The sequence below is a fragment of the Apus apus genome, chromosome 17, assembly GCF_020740795.1.
Source record: "Apus apus isolate bApuApu2 chromosome 17, bApuApu2.pri.cur, whole genome shotgun sequence".
Lineage (NCBI taxonomy): Eukaryota > Metazoa > Chordata > Aves > Apodiformes > Apodidae > Apus > Apus apus.
Genome location: NC_067298.1, coordinates 8,612,664 through 8,638,156, shown reverse-complemented (window position 1 = coordinate 8,638,156; position 25,493 = coordinate 8,612,664). Strand labels below are relative to the sequence as shown.

The following is a 25,493-nucleotide window of genomic DNA, read 5'->3' as shown; positions in this document are numbered from 1 at the left end:
TCCAAATATTTGCAACTGCTTCATTCTAAGCAGTGAATCTTTACCCTACCCCAAAAAATGTGAGGACTACATTCAAGGCACAGTCAAAGCAACATACACTTAAGGTTAACAACTTAAATGCATCTAACAATTTAAATATAGTATTTAATGTACTGAATGAAATATTCAAGTCATATATCAGGTTCCAACTTGGGGTTCACCAGGTACAAAACATGATAAAAATCTGCCATGAACATGTTAGAAGGCTAGAACTTTGCCAGTTTTAGAGACAGAAACATACCAAAGAGCTACAGCCAACTTTACAGAATCTAGCTGTCATATCCTGTATTTCAGCACCTGAATTGTTTTCAACATGGAAAAAGGTTTTCAGTGTCTGCTAGTCAACAGTCAGTGCTCAGCCGAGCAGTGCAATTCCTTACTCTTTCTGTTTTGTAGCACCTGGAGTAGCCACCCTCTGCAGTCCCAGACAAGCACTATTTTAAAATGGTACCAATTTAAACTTTGGTCCCAACAGAGGGTACTGTAAAATCTGTTTGAAACATTAACCACTTGAGTGCAAAAAACCTCACAAGTCTTATTTTTATAACTCACATATGAGTGATACGTTTCATTTTCAGTTATATAAATTACAGTTCCAAACAGTAACATGCAGCTCAGAGACCTCTCAGGAATTCAGTTCCACCCCCAAGAAAGGACAATGTAAGTTGCTATAAGCTGGCTAAAAAACTGGTAATTTAGAAAGACACTTCAATTTTATCAAAACAACCAGACAGAAACTTAGCTGCCTTTGTAACAACCTGAAAAAGGAGGGACACGTATCCAATTTTTAAAAAACATGCAGAAGAGAATGTTTATACAAGGAACTGCTCGTGGCCTTTCTGCACGCACACAAAATGACTGGACAACCATCATGGCAGATTTTATATTACTGAACTTTATGTACAAAAGCAGATTTCAAATAAAACATTTAATGTAAAAACAATGGTTCGTTTAAACATCTGAACTTGTTTTGGTTTTTGTTTGGGATTTTGTTTTTACATCTACTGTACCATTCAAATTCTTTTTGACCAGCTTACACGGCATCTTCAAAATCTATCAAAGGTACATATAGAAAAGGCATCTTTATAAATAGAAAACAAAGGGCTTTTTTCAGCTTTTATTATAAATTGACATGACATACAAAGTTTACTGGACAGAAGTAATTTCATTACTATTTTTGGGGGGATCACCAACTTTTTGTGCAAACAATGCTAGCCTTCTTTTAAGCATTAAGAGCATAACTGCTTAAGAAATGACATAAGCAATAATTCTAGAACTACATCTCCCCTAAAAGAATCTATTTTTTTACATATGTGCACAGCTTTAGCAAATTAAAGCCAGAGAGAAATGCTTGATGTACTATCCAGAGGCATAATGAGAGTTTGCTAAAACTCAGAGAGCTGGCAAATTCAAGAAGTTTGTAATGAAAGCTGCAGTTTCCCTCTTTCCTATTTTGTACACAAAATCAGTGACTAAGAACTTAATACTGGATGACAAATCACATCCACACCATTAGTTAAATAGTCTCACAGTTAAACACATCTTAAGGACCATCAAAATCAGTATTTACATTTTATAAATTTCTGAAGACACCATTAGAAAGCTTATATAACCCTTAAACAGGGAACTGCATCTCATGGTGATGGAATGAAATAAAAAATTAAAAATACCTGTATTTACAGCAGCATTGTTCCTTTATAAATAAAGAATATGAAAAATGCAATATTTTAAGGATAATAAAAAATTGAGGTGATGTCACTCAACCACAGTGCTTGCTGGAATAAACCCTTCGGTGCTGATACTGTACCAGTAGTGAAACCACTTTCCATTGGAAAAAATCTGTAAACGTATGCATAAAATGTGTTAACAGCAGTGCAAAACTGCTCAAAAATAGTTTAGTCAGCATCTTAGTATCTGTATTGAATACAATACATCACAGAATACTTGCATAAGAAGTGCAACACATTTTCTGGTCCAATTTTACAGTGCATTTTTCCCTCAAGAGTGGCATCTCGAAAGCCAAAGCTAAACCTATGGCCTGGGCTTGCAGTCTGTGCTCAGGCAGGACAGCAGGCACCAGCTTCCCGAGAAGTTCCTCGACGGAATTGCCTACAGACGGTCTTTAGCATGGCACACCTTGATGCAGAACCCCAGGAAAAAAGGGTCTGCACCAAATCCTTTGTGTAGCTGTGTTAGATGTGGAATAAAAATATAAAGGAGCTAATGTTCAAGTTTAAAATGGTACACTGGGTGATCAATACATCAGAATTATCCACGAAAAACCAAACTGCTGGTATCCTCAAAAAGCCAAGGTGGTACTTCACTGTGTCTGGAACACAAAAAGCCAAGATCTTTCCAAACAGGCACGAGACAAAGGAAGTGCTAAGTTTGCCAACTTAGATAATTTTAGTGTAACAAAAAAAAAAACAATCAACCAACCAACCAAACAAAAAAAAACAACAAAAAAACCCAACAACCCAACTAATTTGCAATTTATGATCAATTGATAAATGATTTCAAATACAAGGATCGAGGTTAAACTTTAAATAGTGAAATGTTATTTTCACAAAACTCTTAACTGGAGAATTTCTAAGTAAGAAAAGCAGAAACTGTATCCCAATCCCCTTTCCCCAGCATTTCACAACGTCATGGTAGGAAAAACAGCCAGATACAGATCCAAAAATCTTACTCTAAAAACGGTTTTACATATACTTAAATTATGTAAATTCCAGAAAGTTCTTAAAATACTAATTACTAAAATTACAAAGATTTTCATATTGCTCTTCATGCTCAAACTGTTAGAATATTGTCATTACATCACCAAAACTAATACACATGTAGTAGTACTTGAATAATTAACTGAAGAGAAACCCTGTTAAAACAATATCCTTGTTGAAATCATTTATTTCCATCCACCAGTGCCTGTTTGGAACCTCTGTATTTTTGTGTGTAACTCTTTATAGAGCTCATGCACCCTAGAATGTCACTTCAATGCTTGTCCGTTGAATGAAAATTGACTTTTGACTTCAGAGCTTTTGTTTCTTGCTCTGTTTTGTGACACCTGAGATGCTATCCATGTCTGGGATTCTCTCTCTCGTATTATTTTCACTATATCCATTTGTTGTCCCACTTTGTTCCTCAGAAGATTCCTCATCTGTCGGGGAGGCCGACTCTCCCTTCTCTAACTTCTGCTGCATCTCTCGGAGTCTGGCAACAGCTTTGTCTATGGACATGATGCTGATGAGGTTAAAGTCATGCATGCTGACCAGGTGGAGCATAAAGTTTCGACACAAGTTCTTCTTAATTATTTTCTGTCCGTAATTTTCAACAAAGAGCATACAGGCATGATTCATTTGATTGTCAGCAATAAACCTGTCAAGTTAGAAAGCCATCATTAGCCAAGTGGAACATTTCCAAAAGCAAAGAGATACCCAACAACAGGGTTTATCAATCCAACTGCACAGACCATCTATTATGTACTCTCAACACCTGCTGTTTTTTTCTTTTCAATGCTGAAAAGCTACTAAGTGCACAAACATTTTAAAATAACTTAAACAGTCAAAATCTTCTTCCCAAACTATCCTTTAATCAAACACCCTTCCCTAAATGACTGGGCTAGCTGAATTTTAAGTGCTTAGTGAATTACAACACAAAACAGTCAAACAAATCTACACCAGTATTTATTTATATATAAACTAAGTTTATAGTAACATACCCGTGCTTCATAACATGAAGATTCCATAATTTCATCACTTCTTTCTCTCCTTCGTTAACATCAGAAAACTCTTCAATTTGCTGGAGAGATAAATGATTAGGAGAAAGGACAGGGGAAGAAACACATCAGAACTGCATGTTGGCTGTCAAGTAGTGCAGGCACACCCCAGATTCAACTTATGCCACCTATGCATCACAGAAAAAGCTACTGCTGAAAACTCAGGTGCTGTACTCAGAAAGCTCAGAAAAGAGTTGTATCATGTAGAGCTGTGATGATAAATGACTTCCACATGATCTACACACACCACTGTGTCCTCCTGCGATTTCAGCATCTCCTCTTTGAAGGAGAAAACCAGCCACAGGTAATTAAAACTTCTTAGGAGCCGTGTAGACTGAACTAATGACATACTTGAAAATACAAACTTTGATTCCATGAATTTCTATCATTACTGTGTCAGCATCACACTTTCTACTTCCTTGCAGAAGTAAATTCATAATTTCCACACACACCCCCCCCCGCCATGGTTTGTTGCCTACAACAACTGCAGCCCCATCTTTTAAAAACCACAATCTACTTTAAATCACTTTGGTGTAAAAGGGATAATTACAGTGATGGTTTTCTCCCGTAGCCATTCGGGGTCCTTTTCATCCTCACTGTCAACCTCCATCTCCTGTGGACGGAGGGGCAGGCAGGTGTCGCTGTGGAAGTACAGCCGGTTGTGGCCACTGCTGTAGGTCCTTTGCTGCTCCACCTCCCCGTCCTCCGACTCCAGGAACTCGGACATACTCGCTTTCGTGCGCTTTGGCCTGAGGAAAGGGGAGACAATCCACTGCTTTCAACCACCACCTCAACGACACAAACACTAAGAATTGTAATTGATGAATATGAGTTACTGTTTTAAGCTCTAGCTTGCAAAACTGCTGGGAGGGAAACATCAGTAGTGAAATAAAACCCATTGAAAACCTAACGCCCTGTTCCAACCCACACCCTTTTAGGAAAGAAAACCATTAGCGTAAGGCAGTTTAAAATGTTGCATCATTATGATTAGATACCTCAACTGAAGAGGTGTAGAAAAAATATAAGTGAAGTTAGCATCCTCCAGCTACATTCTATATAGTCATGAACTGCCAAACTTCAGTGACAGTGAAATTTAACACTGTGTATGTGCACCTACACATTTACAAATCCCTCAGTTTCCCAAATCTGTATGATGAATCACAGAATAACATTATTTTTTTGAGTTGGAAGGAACCTTAAAGATCATTGAGTTCTAACTCCCCTGCCTGGGCAGGGACACCTCCCACCAGACTGGGTTGCTCAGAGCCCCATCCAACCTGCACTTGAAAACCTCCAGGGATGGAGCCCCCACAACATCTCTGGGCAGCCTGTTCCAGTGTCTCACCACCCTTACGCTGAAGAATTTAAGCCTGAGCTTGTTTTCCATTTCCTACCTGCAAACAAGTATGTGTGTAATAGGAGTCCTCTTGACTGGCCCATTGCGACTGAAGGCAAATCCAGGCTGGCGATGGATGTCCTGGGGATTGCCTGCATAGGAGCCATCGTAGCACTCATTGATAGAGACATCTATCCTAGCACCTTTGGGATGATACTGAAACAGGTAATTGCAAATACACTTAGCAAACAGTAGAGACAACACAGCAGGAAGTTTAAACAAGTAATCTTTTCAATTCTGAACTCCTTAGATATCACCCCATCAATTAGCTGACATAGCTCTGGTTTCCTTTTACATCATGCAGATAATTTTCAACCTCTAGAAACAAATTATGCTAAAGGTTCCTTGCTTTGCACCATTTTCCTGTTTTTAATATAATCGCTCACAATAGAGCTTTTATGAAATTAAGGACAATATCAACAAAAGACTGCTAATAAGCACCCTAGAAATTACAACATTCTTAACCTAAGGAGTGAAGTTTTTGAATACACTGAACAGGGTAGTAGTGGGTACAGGAAACTACATTATCTTTAGATAAACAGGACAGAACTTCTCTTTAAAGTCAGACTGGTAGGAACAGGTAAATATAATACTGTCTTTAAATGTTCACCACCTTCCTAAAGCTGCAAGAGACTTCCAACCAAATGTAGATTACGTTGCTTTCTATATCTCATAAAAGAACACATTACATGCAAAAGCAATAGCTAAAAAAACGCAAGTATCAAACCCACAATTATTTTTTCCCATGTAACAAGCAAACATTCACATAACATGCAAAGGGAGAAGCTGCACTTAACCTGTAGATAGTCCTACAACTTAGCAGGCCAGAAACAGAATCACCGTATGTGTAACACCTGTGACAGACTGCACAGTGTTTCATAGTGCTAAAACTACCAAAAAACACTACTTACAACATAATTGAAGATAAATCTGCTGTGGCAAAGTTTAAGATGTTTGAGTAAACTGTAGAGTTTCCGACAGTTCAGTGTGCACCAAGGACAATGCAAGTCATCTCGGGCTTCAGTCTGCTGTCTCGTGTTGTTGTTGTAAAGGAACTGATCAAAGGAACAGGCAATATTAGCACCAAATGTGTTCCACTCATTCACCTCCCAACTCCCAAAACATCACTTCAGGAAGCCTCTACAGTAATAAGTTATTTAGAACACTACACCAGCTCAGAGTACTGAAACATTGGAATTTCAAGTATTTTTTCCCATAGGGAGACCACCTGTCCCCCTCCAGATGTCTAACAAGAGATGTCCTTTGTATTCCAAACACCAGGAATGCCCCCAGGAAGCCTGGTTTTCTAAACTACTTCCTGTAAGAAGAACTATGTGAAATGGCTGTTAATATATGAATCTGAGACCCCTCAAGATATCTGCTAAAAATGTAAACAGAAATTTCCATCCAACTCAGAAGATAACATTTTAATTCCATGCAATATTTACATTCTGTTTTTCTCCCTTCAATGCTTCTTTTCAATACCTGGTAAAATATTCGCAACTTTTGTCGAGGTTCATTTAAAACATCTCTCTCTTTTCTTGTTTGAAGGTCTGTTGGCAAGGATTCTTTCACAGCTGAAAAACACACACATAGACATACATTTCTTTGGTGAAGACAGAAAAAAAAGACCTTGTTTCTGATTCAAACATGGAAGCTCTGAAGGAAATGGGTTACTCTCGTGTACTTTCATACATGTGGCAACAAGGAAGACTTGATGCTCAGCTTTCTCCACAAATCTAGAGGCAAACTCATCACTTCTAAACACTTAATGTATCTCCATTTTGGAGAAAGCTTCAGAAAACTTAAACAGATAAAAAGCAACATTTTTCTTACCCCATCTAAGCAGAGAAATATCTAGGTATAGCTAAAACCAGGTGTGGGTGGGGAATAAAAAAAAACCAAACAGATGGCTGCATGGTAAATACCTTGCTTCAATTCCATTTCTGGAAGTTTCCCAAGTCATCCAACAGACAAAACAGTATGAAAGGAACACAAAAGATATTTTATTGAAGCTTTCGCCTATGACTCTTACCCCTCAAATATTTACTGGTCTGTGGCACTGTTGTTGCTGCTCAGCATCTTCCACACATGTTAATCTCACCAAGATTATTTGGTTCCATATGATTAACCAGAAACTTAACATATCTAAGCATGTTTCAAGTCTGCCCTCAGAAGAAACCAAATACTGACACCTACTTGCTTCTGAATGGTGAAAAAGGTGGAAAAACAAGTCTCAGCTCTACTGACCAAGAAGATGCAATTATTTTATAGTCAATATTTTGGAGAACAAGGGAAATTTCATCCTCTTCTTGTATGAAAATGAGAAGAGGCCCAACACTTCAGCCTGCACCACATCAGAGAATTAGAATTCCATGGCTCAGTTATGCTGAGCACTTTGTAATTACAGCAAAGCTTAAGCCACCACAAAGTCTTTGATGTCTTTATTCCATTGGTCTGCCTTGGGAAGCATGCCAAAGTAAAATGACAACACCAAATTGATATACCCTTGGGAAAGATGCACTGGAGCTTTTACTATCAGACCCTCTCACTCACAGAAGTTTCCTACTATTTTCACTTTCCTCCTTTCTTGATATTCAGAGACTGAAAACAGCACAACTCTCACAAATACTCTACAGGGCTGCACTACAAGATGTTTCTGCATTGAGAGCCTGCTCTGCTATTTTGGAAGGTGGCTCTTGCTGTAACTTTACCCAATCTACTGGGACACTTTGCTTCTCTGATGCAGGAGAAAAATGGGTTCTATCTGTAGATCCCAACACAGACTTGCCACATCCCTATTGCCTCTATATTTATTATGTAGTAAACCTGTACACACCTTCTAGAGTTAGTCAACATACAGACATTTCCTCTGCAAGTCTGAGCATAAAACTTGCCTAAAAAGTTACCATACAAGCCTCCAAGAAACTCTTAAATACAAGGAGGCCTGGTATGAGGAAGTCAGGGGAAATCAGAACAACTTTTACAGTAAAAGCTAAAAGACATACCTACAAAAATATCAAAGGACATTTGAATTTTCTTTTTCTAAAATAGAACTTAAAGCCACCTATGTAAATTTAGGATAAATATAATTTTATATTCAGCAGCTTCACAAGACAAACTTTTTAGGAACAGCAGAATAAGCAGTTCCTAGACATTTCAATAGCTCCTGAACTAGTGTGTTTATATAATGGGATATATTTTATATATGTCTGTGTATATATATATATATATATATTAAAAAAAAAAGTTTTCCAAGAGCTAAATACATCATCTCACGAATTTTAAAACTATTTTCACTACAAAGCATAATAAAATATTTACAGAGCAATAATTAAAAGGAGTACAAAAAAACAGATAATCCTGTAAGTCCTATTCAGATTTCCCCCCTGATTTATTTCAAACCAGGATTTATGAGCATTGTGTATCATCACTTCAACACTGTCATGACTTCAAAGATTCCTCTATTTTTAGCTTTCAAACTTGCCTTAAAAAAACAAAACGCACAAATTATGGGATACAACAAAATCCATTCATTTTTGCTTTCTCATGTGTAAGATTACCTGAAGCAGTTGCACCTGAAGCAGTGTGTCAGGAACCCTGGAGCACACAAGTGCTGAGCAGATGATTATTCAGCGACAAAACCAAAGTTTGCTTACCTATAGTTTGAGTAGGTTTAACAGAATTGGGCTTGTTTTCTTGAGGGAGGCTTTCAGAATTCCGTGTTGCAAGAGGCTTAGCTATAGGAGCTGTAGACTTATCATTTGTGTCTCCTGTCCAACGAAGTGTAAACTGAAGTGTAGGTCCCTGAGAAAATGTTTCAAATTGAGGCCATCTCTGTGGGGGTGGAAATAAAGAAACCAGCAGAATTAGTGTCTTCCCAGGTAAACTAACCAATCATAAGTAAACATTCACAGAATGGAGATGTACATTTTTTAATCACCCAAAATCCTTGTGTTTTCAACGTAAGCATACACAGACATACTAAAAACACCCCAAAACTAAAAAGATGACTATGCAGGTTCCTGCACATTCCTGAGCAACCACTTCATGCACATAGTGTGGCACACACATTGATCTTTGTGAACAGCACTTCACAGCACTTGGAATAGTGTTTCACCTTCATCCAGACCACTGTAACTGCAGACAGGTCTTTCAGCCCCTGAAAGAATCCATACCTTCCCATCAAGTATTGTTTCCCACGTTGCTCTTTTCTTGCTAATGGGACACTCTTCCATTTCCTGCATGGCCACTTCATATTCCCCATCCAGAAGCTGCAAGCGTCTGTCATGACAAAGTGTGAATTATGAGTCAAACACTTAGGTTCATTGTTTGTCTAGCAAAAAGTAGAATATATTTCACAGTAACTAAGTTTCTGTGAAACTAAAGGCAGATTTTCAGGCAAATTTATTTGGCAACTAAATGTGAATCTTAGGCAAACACCACCCATGAGAAAGCTCCCTTATGCCAAATATCAACACAAAGGCCTCCATCCAAGCAATTCCAGGAGATGTAAGAAAGCTACTGTTAATACAAAATTAATACTATGATGGGAAAATTCCTGTGAAGAAACAAAAACCAAACTGAATGACACTCCCTCCAAATAATCTTATTTATTCCTGCTTCATTAATAACTACTCTGTTCTAGCAAGCCAATATTACTTCTAATCAGGCCTCCAGAACTAAAGAATTCTGTCTTTGTATTAGAGCCATGTGAGATGTAACCTTAAGAGGATTCAACGTAGTCAATTTCAAGTATGGGATTCTTAAAAAGCAAAAAAATGCTTTACAGGGACAACGGGCAATTCCAACATCTTAAGCATCTTGCTACAATTTCACTTTCCTCCTTATCTCACCCTGCTCTCTCCTATGTATCAGTCTGTTCAGCAAGGCCTGAGAAATTCTGCTTTGTTTTATTTTCTTGCCACTTGCTGAACAGCATAGGAGAAGCAAACAAGAAAAAGTAGTGAATCAAAGGTGTAGTCTCAGGAATATATTTCATGGATACATGTGTTTTAAAGATACCAACAAAAACCAGCAAGTACTATCAAAATACAATAAAAGCTTACTTGTATTTTTCCTTTTGAGCCATTTCTTTCTGAAGCAATGGCACTGAATTCCTGACAACAGATCATAAGCTACAGAAGCATCACTCAAAATAAACAAGTCATTGCTACATAGATAAATTCCATGGGAATGTATGCAAACTGTTCTAGTCTGAACTTAGGAATTATGTGTTGCATAAAAAGGCTCTTTCTGTTTCTAGACCCTTCAGAGTATTCTATAGTGAGAGATAATGAACAGGTGAACTACAACCTATATCACAGCAGAAGTATCCCAGCAGAATAAATTCATTAACACACAGTAAGCCAGCAGTCACCTTTTGTTCTATTTCTTGATAGTCTCTTGAAAATCATTAACTCCCTCATAATTTACTCTATTTAGAACAGTAACTGCTTCAAAAGATTAAAAAAATAAACATTTAGTTAGAGGAGATAATGGCCTTACATCAATACTTTTCCTAGATTTGCATAGTAGGTATAATCCTTTTCCAGGCCTGGAATCTAGATAAAATAATTTATTTTTCAATTTTGTAGTCAAACAGAAGACTAACTTCAAGAGTTTAACAGAAACAAGTAGTTAAAAAAAAAATCCACAAATAATCAAGTTAATAGCTTATACTTTGAAGCTGGCTTTCCACATAAAGCAAAATGTTAAAGATTTTTTAAAAATACTCATTTCTATGCATGACTTGGTTCTGCAGCAAATCAGACAGTGTTGTTTCCACAGCAGCATGGCTGAAGATGTCCCAGCTTACGTATCACCCTACAAACCCACCTAATGGTTATATCATTCTTAGCATATTAAAGTTGTCCAGCAGAATTCAGTAACAGAAAAGAAAAAAAAAATGTCAAGGGCCTTCACCTCACTCCACCTTCTTTAAAATATATTAAATTGTGTCAATAAGTATTAGAATATTTCATCACACTTACGTTACCTGACAGAGCTATAAAACCTGTTAGGATTTTAACTACTTGTTTAATTTCTCTGTATCATATGTGATCATATTACCTGTTTTTATCAAATACAGTCATTTGTGCTACAAATGTCTTTTCTCCATCTTCACGATTAGAAGAGTTTCTTTTCCTTCTAGCTGGAAGCTCCTCATTGACATCTGCAAAGAAGAAATAAGGTAATATATTACCATGTAAGCGCAAAATCAGAAGACTGAACAGCTTCTATGCAATTGTAAACAGAACTGGCTGTTGATAATGTCACGTTTCATACAATAGCAAAGGACACACCATTAAATGAACAGCTCAATGGCAATGGAAAGAGCACTTAGCTTAACAGTAATCATATTTTAATATGTTCACATATAGTTACAATGTAGTCATGTTACTCTGTCAGCATAAGGAATTTAGGATTTGAGCCTCCTCCTCTTGTACCTATAAAATAGTTAAAAGTTTTTCATTCTACATCCACTCTTCAAGGCTGTAATATTTGTAATGTAACATACCATGTCTTGGCAAGATTAAGAAAATAGCTTTAAAAAATTTGTTATTAAGGTATTTTCTTTATTGGCTAGCCAGGTAGTTCTGATGAGTCAGCTGAGTCAGGAGCTAACAGTGTTGCTGGAGGTTCAATGACAGTCACAGCGACCACAGCTCTAATATGATTCACCCCCCCATCTGTGTTTCCTCACATCTTCACCATCACAAATTGGTAAAATCTGGTGTTAAACTTAAACAGAATTGGAAGAACAGTTTCTAGCTACCAGCTGTACTTAAGTCCCACCTTGAAAAAGAATGAAAGCAAATGAAAGCAAATCCAGTCACTCATCTATTACTGGCCCTTCTCAGAGTCTGCCCTGTGCTGCAGACCAGGAGAACTGTACACATGCCTACCAGATAAGCCTTGTAAAACCACATTTGAAGACTTTACCAATGTTCTCATTAGTTTCACCGTTGATCAATCCATTAAACTCTCTTCTTCCTGGGCGAGTTACTCTGAATAACAAGGAGTAAGACTTGACCATGTGGCTGTTGCTTGGTTCAAACTCATTGCTGGAAACTGCGAGTGATGGGAAGTTGCCTGGTTTTATTTGGCTGAGGTCTGGGTTTAAAGGCACCTGCTTTTTACCTGTAGGAACCTGTCTTACTGGACAACTGACATCCTGCAGGAAAACAGGAAAGCTGAAGTTTAGGTTTTTAGAATACAAAGTAAAGACATTAAGTATTAAAATTTATGTTAATAATTTATGAATTGTCTTTGTCCTGCCATCTTTTTGAAAACAAGCCTTGTAACAGATGTACATTAAAAAAACCTGGAACAGCAACCCTAGGTTTTCAATGCAAAAATAGATATTTGAAAGTGTAACTAAACCTGACATTTTATAACCACTTCTAGCAGCAGTCATTTTTCTCTAAGTGATTAAATTAACACTAACATGAGGCATTCAGAAGGACTGTAGAGCAGTCATTAATACTAATTTAATTCTGTTTACCTAAAGAAATTAAATATTTTGGTTATATACATATATTTCAAGGGCTTCCTATCTTCTTGCAATATTACAAAGTGCACTTTGTGCTATCTAGGAGATAAAGAACCACTTACCTAGGATTTATTATATTTAGTATCTCTCAAATAGATCATTGAACACTGTGTAGTACTGGACAAACAAGGCAAGATGACCTAATTATGAAACTTGCAGCAAAGCACTTCAAATCACCATCACCACCTCCTGCTTTTACCATATTTATTCCTATTACAGCAAGTAACAAAACTGGCTAGAAACAGTAACTCTTGAAAAACATGTCAAAAGAGCTTAATATTCTCAGGGAAAATTACAAAGTTCTGACTGCAGATCTTTCCCTTTTTGGTTAAAGATTACAGCATACCTAACTGAACCTCCCATATTCCCACAGCTGCAAAGATAATTTGCCAACTGGAGTGAAACATACATAGCTAAAATAGCAAGCAAATTCAAAGATGCTTCAAAAAACCAAAAGGTATAAAAATTGTTTATGATTCATGGTAGCTAAAATCTGCAATAATTGAGATGATCAACATAAAAAACATAGTTACAAGGAAAGAGACAAGACTTGGCAGGATTTCAGAACAATTGCAATTTGTTCCTTTTTTATTCTAAACTCTAAAGGGCACAGAGTATTTTATTATTTTGTGACTGGTTTACTTAAGCATCTGGACATCAGAACAGAATTAACAGTTTGAAGATGTGCTACAAAACATTCAAATAAAAATAGAGGTGGCTGAAATTCACAACGAATGAATCTGAGTGAATTTGACATTCAAGTAAGCTAAATTAAATTAACAATGTTTTATTTTTAACTTCCATTTATTTCTGACACAGCAAAACTCATATATATATATATATATATATATATATTTGCTTCTCCAGAATCCTTTACCCACTCAATAGAAAACAACTTGAATTAGTCCCCAAACTTAAAAGACTAAAATCATCTCAACAGAAGCATCATTTCACCATTACCTTGTTGTATGGCAACATTAATTAGATGTTCCAGAATCAGGTAAACATTTTGCATCAGGTAAACATTTTACTTGAATATATATTAATAGTTTGTCAACTCATTTTTACCTTTCGTTTCTTGTGGCAAACTTTCACAAGCAGTACTTCCAGAGTTACAGAATTTTGTTCATTCTCTGAGTTTTGTGATGGCTTATCTAAACAGAGAAATATTTTACATTCTGAATAAGTGAAGATCTACTCAACAGTGTAAATCCACGTGTAATTACTTTTTAACCACAGGCACTTCCAGGCACAAAGACCTCTAGTCAAATTCTAAGTTTCAGTTCTTCCCAAAGTTACTGCAAATTCCCACTTGAGAACATGCCCTCCCCAGCTATTCTAATACTAGCAGATTAAAATGCATAATTGATCTCCAAAGCTTTAAAAAAGTAAGCTTGCTACTTTTGGCATTGCCAAAACCTTTTTATAGTAGAGAAAAAGGCTATGGGTAGATTTAAGGGAAGGCAGAAAACACTTATTACAGATAAGTCAAATTATTTCAAATTATTTTTTTTCTTTACAGCTTGCAAACTCAGAATTTGGTTTGTATCAAACCTTAAAATACAGGTGCTATTAGATAGGAACACAAAACTAAAAAAGCCACCCTTAAAGCACCCTAATCTTAAAGCCATCCTTTAAGATTATGCAAGGTCAGGACAGCTGACGTAGTCTTTGTCTCACCTCTAGTCTCTAATTGATAAAGTTCATTATCAGGCTTCTATTTTAAATTAAACACCACTGGTTCTTTGAACTACTTGATGGCTGAGGTTTATTTTAAAGCTACTTCAAATATCCCAAAGACAAACTCCCATAAAATCACTTTGTTCAGGAACTCCTCAAGGTCTATTTAATTTTGAATGGATAATGACTTGAAGTATTTAACAGAATCACTGGTTTTGACTAAAATCCTGTAAGTTTAATCCACTCAACATTACAATTATGCTACAATATATTTAAAGTCCCATTGAAAGCATTGTAACTAATGGGATACTCTGAACTTAATTACCCTAAAATCTGCATCCAAATAGCACAGATTCAAAATACTCCCCTCACAGATCCATATTAATTTCAAAGGTGCTACATAAGTCAACAGTAGAATGAATGAACTAGCAAACATACCATTTTTATGGAAGAACCCAGTAAATGTAAGCTGCAAATGAGCAGACAAGCTAAACATAAAAAAGAGAGGAAATATTAGAACAAGTAAGTGGTTTCTTCACACAGCAGCCACTCCACTCACAGATGTTCAGGACAGGCTACCCAAGAGGCAGAACTAAAATGAAATAGTCCATCTCTCTCACTTGGAAACTGCCTGGATACAGCAGTTGCAATTGATGCAAAGTTGTAGACTAGCTTTCTAACTGATTCTCTCTGTGGATACTATAGCGTGATATATTAAAAAGAAAAACAACAACAACAAGCAGAGATTTAAGCACTGCAGCAGAAGGGCACTTTCTGAAGGTGTGAGATCTTGCCTTCACAGGCAGGCAAACACATTGCCATGACATTCATCAGCCACAGAGATGAGTTTTGGTTAAAATTTTCTACAACTTCACCCTGAACCATGCACTTGGTATTTTTAACAAGTATTTTTAGGTTTGGTAAGCAAAATATTTAAAATGGGAAAGCTACAGACTGAGAAATGAAGATTACCAGTCACATCAAGTCCATATCATCTATACACATGCAATCAAAATAATAATTGCATCCATTTTGTTCCAGAGCATTGCAGCTCGTAGCTACTCTTTTGCTGACTGCAGAACCATCTTGTGTCAGATTGTTAATTTCAGAATACATTTCAGTTTAAGGCAAGTATTCACAAACCTAGACTAAAACAGGTCTCAAAAACACTTAGTATTTTTGAAGTACATAGTACTGAACCAAATATTGTCTGTTACACTAGAATAGATACAATTTTGAGCACTTTCGATGACTTCTTAGGAAGATACAATTTGACATTAAATGTCTGTTTTTAAACACATTCTAGAGAGCACTGAGATTAGTGGAAGTGCCCAACAGCTTCGGCATTCAAAAAATTGCACCTATACCAACTTGCAACATTCACTTGTGTCAATTTTCCAGAACAATTCTAGTCTAAAGTACATGATTGTTCATAGATTTGAAAGCACAAGAAACAACACACACAGATCCACAGTCTATTTTGTTTCAACATGAACCTTATCCTTAAAAACAGAATATTTACCTAGCAAGTATCCACAATACATGGAACAGAAGTTAATGAAGAAAAAAATATACAGTAAATGTATAAAACCTCCTAGAACACAAGATTTATACATTTTTATCAGAATAAATTGTATCTAGCATGGTTGCCCCTGAAACAGGCTAGTGATTTGTTAACACTATGGAAAAAGAACATCTCGTTAAAAACCAAGCAAACAAACACCCACCAGAGAAAAAACACCTTAACAGGTCTTCACACATTCCAGCAACTCAGTTTAGTCTTTTAAATGTCTGGTTTTGTTTTAAAATTTCCAGAATGTTTTCAATTTTATTGTCTATCAGTATATTAAATAGAAGGGTTTTGGCAAATTATTTACAGTCTTTCTACCAAAAAAGAACATAAAACCAACCTGAAGGACTAGAACAGATCTCTGAATTGTATAGATTAGAACAAAATTACTCTGGAATTCTTACAATGGATTGGTTAATTTCCACCATATATACTTTAAGAAAAAACCTGGGTGTTTAATTCATACATAAAGGATATAATTAAAAAAAAATAATTTATGGTCATCATCTATCACACTCAAATATCACACACCATATGCTACATCACTTCTCAGTGAATTAGCTTTTTACAGCATTTTATTTCAGCAACTAGGAAACTTGTCAAGAAACAACAGACCAGGCATACTTGCTATGCCTCCTTCTTGCCATCATTACAAGGACAGGCTAGGATGAAAAAGAGCTGAAACACTCCAGCCCCAAGTTTTACATCTCTGCTGAACTTTGACTTTTGCCAAATACAATACAGCAAGTTCAGCAAGGGTTCAGTCTTTTTTTCTGAAGCAGAGTATCAAGACCTGATAAAATACGAGTTTTAGCTAACGTTTAAGTGTATTACATAACTTAATGTAAACTCTTGTGGGGTAAAAAGCCTAAGATGAAAAAAAAAAACAAACACAACAAAAAAATGAACAGGTACACCAGTATAAAGGTAATTACTGCTTCAGTTACAAATCAGAGGAAGCCCTTTGCAAACTGACAATTCCTTAAGAATTAAGACTTGAAAGTATCTATTTATTGAAGAGGAAACACTATTATTCAGGTAGAACCGTGCAAAGGTTCAACATGAGATGTGAGATTATTTTTTTTACATAATTATGAACATAAAGTTAAAGATATATATATATATACCTACAAAAGCCCCAATTAGCATAACAACATGGTATTTTCCCAAATCTGCCTATTTGATGCTTCTATATCGATTTCAAGAAGTGGCATGATAAATATTGAAAGTTTATCCTGATACTGCTTTTCTCCAAGTTTAAGTGATCCGTACACATATTTTAAGATTCTGGAAGCAACATTTCAAACAGTAAGTGCTTTGCTTCTAATAATTACTCTGTACCGCTCATTTTCTCAAGCAAAAAGACTTTTGATTTAGCACATGCATGTGCTCATTTGTACATACACACACAAATATATAAGCAGGACAGTACCTGTGAGATTCTTGTTCTCCCTTCATTTTCTCTACTTTTGATAACATGTCATCTACTTTGAATGTTTTCCTGTGAAGAAAAAGAAGGAAGAGTAGTTTCATATAGCCACTATTCTCATAATATATAACAAGAAAATTTATTCAACCTAAACTTTGATTTGTTTTTTTGGTCTACACCTATAATTTTACCATTGTGTTCAGAAAGCACTCTTTTTATACCTTTTCTGGCCTGGTAGCACACCCATGTTGCAGGAAAACAACTGCAATACAGCTTCTCATGCAGTACCAAAACAATACAGCTAATTAAAACCAGACCTCTCAGAAGTAATCCTACTGCTCATAACAAGTGTCATTTAACAGCACCTTATTCAAACCTTGCAATGAATGTGTCTAACCACATTTAGCTTTGGTCAAAGAAAATCTTCCTGCTTTAGTGACACTTTACCCTATTAGAAACATACATGCCAGCTCTTCAGTCATTACTATTTTAATCTTGATCACAAAAATGAAAAACACAACCTTACCTTACAAAATAGTTATAAAACCTAATAATAAAAAAACCCCTTTATTTCTTCACAACATTAAACGGACACAATACAAATAAAAATTAATTCTGAAGCTTCTTCTAGAGCACACTCACAAAAAAAAGGGAGGGGGGCTGACAACCTATGGGAACAATGTCATGAAGAAGAATCACTTCAAACCATTTCTCTCTGTAATTCTGAAATCAGTTTGTGCATGCTCATGTGTTCATTCTGCTCTTCCATATATACAATTTAATGTTTATTGCTAAATGAAGTTCACTCATGAACAGAAGTTATCAAATAATTTCCAGAATAGTTTGTTGGATTTTTTTTCCCAAGGAAAAGTAATGCTCTTGGACCTAGATGCCAACACAATTGCATTAGGCTAGACTGACAAAGCTTGAGCTTCAAGGGCATCCTTCCTTCATGTATATCTTAGAAAAATTAATTAAGAACAAAAGCTGTTGTCAAATACTGGATTTCTTGTAGGGGGAACAACACTACATGCTCTGGGGAAGTGGGAAGCATCATCCATCTACAGAAATACCCTGACTGAAGAAACACTGATGTCATACACTGTCTACATTCAGCATGTAAAGCATCCGAATGATTTAGTTACAAATAACATGGTGACTAAACAGCAACATTGGACAAGAAACACTAGGTAAGAAGTACAGGTTTGCAGTCAGAGAAAAATAATTATGATGTGTAGCAAACAATCAGTGATTCAAAGCTTTACTCAGCCTAAGATTCATATAGATGACACATTCACAAACTGACTCACCTACACTAAAATCTGGGACTATTAAAATGAATGTTGCAATGCTCAGCTTTAAAGCAAGAGATGTTAACAGAGAAATTTGTCAAACATTTCAGACTCTAAGGTAAAAAGTCTCTGCATGTACTTTGCCAGAGCTCACCAAAATCAGCCACTGTTCTGCAGAACAGCAAGTACCTTAGAAGGCTTTCTTAAGACTAAAGAATTGCTTAATGCAGCTCTATAGCAAAGCCAGGTCATGATCGGATTATGAGCCAGAAACCAACTAAGAGACAAACACATGTCAGGAATAGGGGTAAGTTTAGTAACCTTTCATAAAATACACTAATATCTGACACAGTTTGCATGTAATATTTGTGAGCATTACTGATGCAGAAAGCACAATGATACAACCTTTCCTAATGTCAGACTCTGTTAAAACAAGAGTCCTCCTAAAAATCTTTCAGAAAAACTGAAAATAACAACCAAAAAACCAAATTAAATAACAATTGTTTCCTTTGAAGTTAACTTGTAAGAACATTTTAAAAATACACAAATTACTTTACACTGAACTACTATTTTTAGGTTACTCTGTTCTCAGGCACAACAGACAATTTTTTGTAATAAACATCTCTACATGCAGGACTTTGAAGACAGCATTTACTTGTGCTACAAGTACGTGCATCTTGAGCATTCATTCCCTTCTCCACCCACTCTTATTCCAGTCAAGCACAGTAATAATTAACAAAGTATTAAAAGTCACTTCATAGCATGCCATTGCTCTGCCAATAAATAAATTAAAAATATTTCCTTTATCTGAATACTGTATGGGAAGCAACTTTTACTACCTAAATTCTTTCCAACATCATGATCTGGTCTAATAAACCCATAACACCTGAAGACAGAGCAACAGGCAGAAAGCCCAGTTCCGTTCTCCATCGAGTATGACCTGACTCAGGAATATTAGCTCTCTAGTGATAAGCAATTTCAATACTTTAACCCAAGTTGACACATGCCCATTAACTTATTCCCTCTCAACATTTCTCTACACTTGCAAGCATTCTGGACTTTACACAGTATTAAACATTTGGACCAACATCAACGTAAAATTTCTTGGTAAAAGTGCAGTTTTCCTTCCCTACCTCCGAGTGATAAATTTGTGTGGCATTTTTCTCAGACTACCGTAGAGCTAGAGACAAAAGATGGGGAGCTGTAATAGGTACATTCTATAAAGTCTGGAGATAACGTCTTTATATTTTACATACAACAATGGCAAACAATTTAAAAATGGCAGAACTAAGAAGTTCTAGGGAAATAAATAAAAACCCACATGTATAGTCATGGCCCACATCAGCAGGCTAACAATGATGCAACTCCAAAAGACAGTTCTTTGCGGAGAAAACTCTGCACACAAACATTTTTACTACACTGAAGCTAAGTACTTTTGTGGGTTTTATTCCTAATATAAGCCTCAGGAAGATCACCTACTCTAGTTTGGGTATTTTTCCTCTTTAAAGCCCCTTTTTTACCAGAATAAACACAATCATATACCTCAACTATTTCTATTGAATGAAGAATGGCAATTAGGGTCTTGTACACATTTGAAAGTGTTTACCAGCACAGCCCAGCAAACAACTATCCTGCTAACCCCTCCTCTGGAAGTTCAGTTAAGAATGTTTTGCCAGTAAATCTAGCTAGTTCAAACTACCTTTAATATACAGCTTTTGAGGTTTTAACTAGGCTCAAGGAGAAGGACCACAGCACTGACAGCACAGAAAAGCAGGAGGGGAAGACTCGGGAGAACACACTTCTTTGCAACTATCTTCTGGTTTTTTTCCCCTCAACTACAGTAGCTCACTTCTGTTGCACTGTGTTTTTATAATGAAAACATACTTAAATGTTTTACTTCATCTCCCTAGACATAATTACCAGAATAATTTTAGTAAGTCAGTATTGTCAGAAAACTAGTGAGTGAAAGGGCTATTAATATGACTTACTAGAACACTACCTGACTCTAAGTACAGCTCTAAAACACATGTTAAGGGAACTAGTAAAAATCAGTATGTTTCAAGGAGAAACTAAGCATCACTTGTGCAGCTTAAGTTGAACTGGAATGTGGAACAGTGGACAACAAACAAAATGTATATGCAACTCTAGCACAGATCCAAAGAAAGTGAAAAGAACATTACGCATTTCAACCACCTATAAGTAAATACAAGTTATAAGCACGAGCTTCCTGTTGCACATTTCTAGTTAAAAAAACCCAAATGAAACAAAAAAAAAAACACAACCCTGTAGCACCTTCAACATTTTCTATTACAATTTGGCTCTGCTCTGTTTTAAAACAGCAAACTATTCACTTTGGTAACTTTTGAAAGAAAAATCAAGTAGCAACTTCAAATTTAAAACAAAATAAAAATCTGAACACTGCCTAAGTACCTAAGTTGTATGTTATGGATTCAATTTGAAGAAAAACTTCTGTTGGAGCATTAAAGTTAATGGTAAGATCACTAAACATCCAAGAGATTAAACAATATCTAACATTGAATTAAATAAAAACCTGCACATTCTATTGCTCAACTGATCATTCAAATATTACCTTCCTTAGCTACAAATATAGCTTAATTAGAATTGCCTGCACGATCAGATTTTATGGCTATTCCTTAGGCATTTGTGATTCAGTCCCACAGCAACTGTTTCCAAGTGATAAGAACTTTAGTGTTAAAACGTATCAGAATAAGTGTTAAGAGACTACACAAAAATCCAAAGTGTAAAAAGTTATTTTCAGCGAATGAAAGGACTTTGTGATTCTGCTAACCAGTAATGTCCACTGTACTTTTCACTCAGTAGAACTGATGAAGCCTACTGACATGCAGTTGTAGCACCTCAGGATGGGAATTACTATTTTGCAAAGTCAAAACTGAAGTCCATTTTTCAGATGTATCCAGTTCAAAGCAACCTTTTTAAAGCATCTACTGGACTTTTTGTAAAATGCTATGAACTGACCTCCTTAATTTTTCAGCTTTTAAAATAATTTCAGAAACAATTACTGGATTCTTCCAAGACTAATTAACAAAACCAGTAGTTTGCTTTTTTTCAAATAAGCAGTTAATTTACAGTTTAAACTAAAATGTAAACTCAGATGTTACACAGTTTCATTTGGTTTATAACACCTTCTCCCCTAAACCAGAAAAAAAAACGTGGGAGAACCAGTTAGGATCTGCAGATAGTTAGTTATCCACATTTCAGTACTCCCAGTATCAACAGAAATCACAAAGTCACATACAACCTTAAACTGCAGAGTTCTTAGGTCTCAGAAATCACTTGATTCATACATTTTTTTAAGTTCTCCAAAACAAAAAGGTCATATTTTACACATCTCATGAAAAGAGGAGGTCACCCTCCACTATTTTTTAGACTTCTGCTACTTGGTTAACATTTTAGGATTGTTTTAAAACAACAAAACAATTTTACCTTTTGATATTTGTTCGGGAGTTTCTGTGAGACATGTAAGTGAGAGTTCTGTGCAAAAATATTGGCTGGAGTTAAAAAAAAAAAAAGAAAAAAGAAGTTATGCTTTAATATTTCCTAAAAGTCCAAAGTAAAGGAGTGATAAAGACCAATTACTCACTGCTATTAGATTCCGGGTACGTAGAAATCTGTATATCTGTGTTGGTTCTAAGAAAAAGAAACACATGTTACCCAAAATACTGTATACCTTCAGAAAGACTGTCTTATACTGATTAAAAAGTATCTTATTTACCATCTCAAAGCCCAAGTTAACAAGACAAAAGTTACTCCACCTATTATAGAACACAAAGCAACTTCTTGATTAAGCTACCATCTTGCTCTCCACAAAATAAGATTCATACAGGCTTTATATCATAAAAGGGCTGGAAAAAAAAATCTTAACATATTACAATCAATTATTGAATAGTAGTTTTCTTCATGAAGTTAATGAACACATTGGATATGACACCAAACTAGTATACTAAATTTACATAGTTGGACAATTTGGTATCCAATTGTTTTATCTTTCTGCAAAGTACCAAGGTCACTTGCACAAGGTATCAAAACGAGGGATTGTCAGTTGACTATGACACATTACAGATCACTCTAGGCTAGGAAACTTTTACATTCATAGGATCAGGAAAAGGTTGATTCCGGTACAACAGCTACTGTTTCGAAGAGAATTATACTGTCAGATGCAATATTGTAGCATCATTTGAAAAAGGTGCAATAGCCAAAGGTCAAAAGAGCAAGACTTGCCTACAGAAAACCGGATCGTCAGTTTAGTTATAACCAATTTGGTTAGATCAGGATGAAAAATGTTTCTGTCTGGATCGGGTTATCTCTAGCAAGAATTCCCACTTAAACTGAAATACACCCTTTTAAACTGAAATAAAAGCCAGCTTCATTAGGTAACACCAACAAGGAACTTGGAAATTACTTAATTTTTTTTTCGTATGACTGCAAAACGTTTATTTAAAATGGCTGGAGAACTTACAGTAATTTATGTAGTACTGTGATGAGAAGTGAAAAAGGACGATTCAGCCTTATTTCTACATTTATGAATGTATTACCACAAAGAATCTATTATTAAGAGAGACATAAGGCTATTTGAGAAGGAAATCTCAAAATGATGCCATTATTTCCTTTTAGAAGTCCGATGAAAACCAGTAAAATTCTGCTTAATGCAAATTACCATAACTAAAATCTGTATTTTTCAAATTAAGATAATAGACAGAAAACAAAGAAATTAAGAAACATCCACTTTGCTAAGAAGTGAAAATACAGAGTGGTCACAACTTTTAAAGAAACATCCTGGGTTTTTCAGTCACCAAAATAAGGTGACAACTGTAACTGAGAAAGGTATGAGAACATTAAATTACATTCGCAAGGATGTAATTTAATGAAAGACAATGGCATTGCTGTTTCAACTTCAGGTTTCCCAAGAAGAAAAATTCTGAAACACACTTTTCAACCTGCAGACAGACATGTGTTTCACAAGTTCGTATTACTCAGCAAAAGCTTAAAATAAATCTTTATCTTTTTCTAGCATATGACCTTGAAAAGGGACAGAAACACTCGGAAAGAAAGCAATTCAATACAATATGCACTGGGATTTTTTCTGGCCCAATATTTACTTCTTGTGGTTTTCCCATAACATTCACACTACAGAGTTAACATGCCATAATACATTTACCCTGTAACTCACTCCTGATCCAACTCCATGATTCCCTTGTCTGACAGACTGAGGTCAGGGAATTTTTTTCCCCCCAACTCAGACACTAAACGAACCTCTTAAAACTCGTTTGTCACTGGATGTATTTGCAGCACAGGATTTACTGAAGATGCAGCCTTATTAACAGGGCTGAGGTTGAAAGGATCCCACATCATTAAGGATTTGAGACATCACCAAGAACTCCCAAACTTCCTCAAACACTGTCACCCTTTGTAGCAAGTGAGAGTGAGCTGTGACAGCACCAATCCCAGAATGGGATCATGTGTTTAGTAGGGCACTTAAAATCTCCTTCGTGTCCCAGCAATTGCGCAAAAATGTTTCAGTACCGTGTAAGTTTATTACTACACTGTCCTTTTGAATCAGATTCCCATAAACAACTTTCTGGTGCATTCAAGAGGATTCTCCTTCTGTTTGGAACTGGCACAGGGTGATGCCTGGCTCGCAAAGGTCAATTTCCAATATGAAATCTCAACTAAGGGACAATTATTGCCAGACAAAGAAAAACCAAGTATAGCGGAGTACTAATCACATCCTGTTCAAAAGGGGCTCGAAAAGCAGTCGCCAAAGAGGGAAGAGCCTCCTCGTTCCCAACTCCCCAGCGCCTGCCCGGGCTGTGAGAGGAGGGAAGAGCCAGACCCCCGAAAGCCTGACGGGAAGTGTTAGTGAGACCAAGTTCACGGGCTGCGCGCAGCTCACACCCCCGCCCCGCACCGCCGGGCCCCGGCCCTGCCAGCCGCTCGCCACCCTGCCCGCCCCGGCCCCCGAGCCTCGCGCTTCCGCCGCGACCCGCCGGGCTCCCGCCTCCCCGGCCGAGCCCCCTTCCTCCCCCAGCCCCGCTCCCCTTCACCCTCCTCTCCTGTCCCAACTCCCTCCCTCTCTCCCCCGACCATGTTTACCCCCGGAAGCCCCTACTCTCCACAGCCCTCCCCTCCTCCTCCTCCCGCCCTTTCTGCGGCGGCCCCGGCCGGTCCCGCCGGCTCGGGCCCCCACCTCCTCCCCCGGCCCGGTACTCACTCTCGAAGGCCTGAAGAAAGAGCTCGTGGTCGGCCTGGATCTGCTCCATCTTCGGCTTCTTCACGGGGGGCAGCGCCGCCGCCGCTGCCGCCGCCGCCGAGGAGGCCGAGGAACCGCCCGAGTAACCGCTTCCTCCGCCGCCGCCGCCGCCGCCCGCAGCACCGGCGGATTTGCCGCCGGGAGCCGCCGCCGCGGCGGAGCCCCCGAACCCGCCGCCGCCTCCGCCGCCACCTCCTCCTCCGGCGGCGCCGCCAGCCGAGCCCGAGCTGGGCCCGGCACCTCCACCGTGCTTCTGGGGAGCCATGGGCCTCGCCCCCGAGAGGGCCCCGGCGGGACGGAGGCCGAGCGGAGCGGGAGGGGGCGGCCGGGGCGGGCGGGGTGCGGAGGGGGGAGGGGAAGCGCCGAGCTCCAACTCCTCCAAGTCTCCTCCGCTCCGCTCTCCTCGGCGCTACGACCAGCCGAACCCGACGACCACGACGTGCCCGCCTCCCCGGCTCCCCCATTGGCTGC

General features: G+C 37.5%; 1 protein-coding gene across 1 annotated transcript; it reads right to left on the bottom strand.

Moving 5' to 3' along the window:
- Positions 1–124: 124 nt before the first annotated feature.
- SUZ12 (SUZ12 polycomb repressive complex 2 subunit) lies at positions 125–25,429 on the bottom strand. The gene is made up of 16 exons (XM_051634604.1): positions 24,984–25,429; positions 22,356–22,402; positions 22,199–22,263; positions 17,445–17,513; positions 14,881–14,930; positions 13,831–13,916; positions 12,153–12,384; positions 11,280–11,382; positions 9,386–9,491; positions 8,867–9,044; positions 6,693–6,784; positions 6,119–6,262; positions 5,206–5,363; positions 4,362–4,560; positions 3,755–3,834; positions 125–3,411 (listed from the first exon to the last, which is right to left on the bottom strand). Exons 1-16 carry the CDS (start codon positions 25,285–25,287, stop codon positions 3,066–3,068), a joined length of 2,259 nt encoding a protein of 752 aa, XP_051490564.1. The 5' UTR covers positions 25,288–25,429; the 3' UTR covers positions 125–3,065.
- Between the last annotated feature and the right edge of the window lie 64 nt (positions 25,430–25,493).

Excerpts from the sequence above, each read along its gene's own strand:
- SUZ12 (XM_051634604.1), bottom strand. The coding sequence starts at position 25,287 with ATGGCTCCCCAGAAGCACGGTGGAGGTGCCGGGCCCAGCTCGGGCTCG. Across the intron at positions 6,785-8,866 it reads TAAACCTACTCAAACTATAG|CTGTGAAAGAATCCTTGCCA; the intron begins GTAAGCAAACTT and ends TGTGTTTTTCAG. Across the intron at positions 6,263-6,692 it reads AGTTGCGAATATTTTACCAG|TTCCTTTACAACAACAACAC; the intron begins GTATTGAAAAGA and ends TCCTTTGATCAG.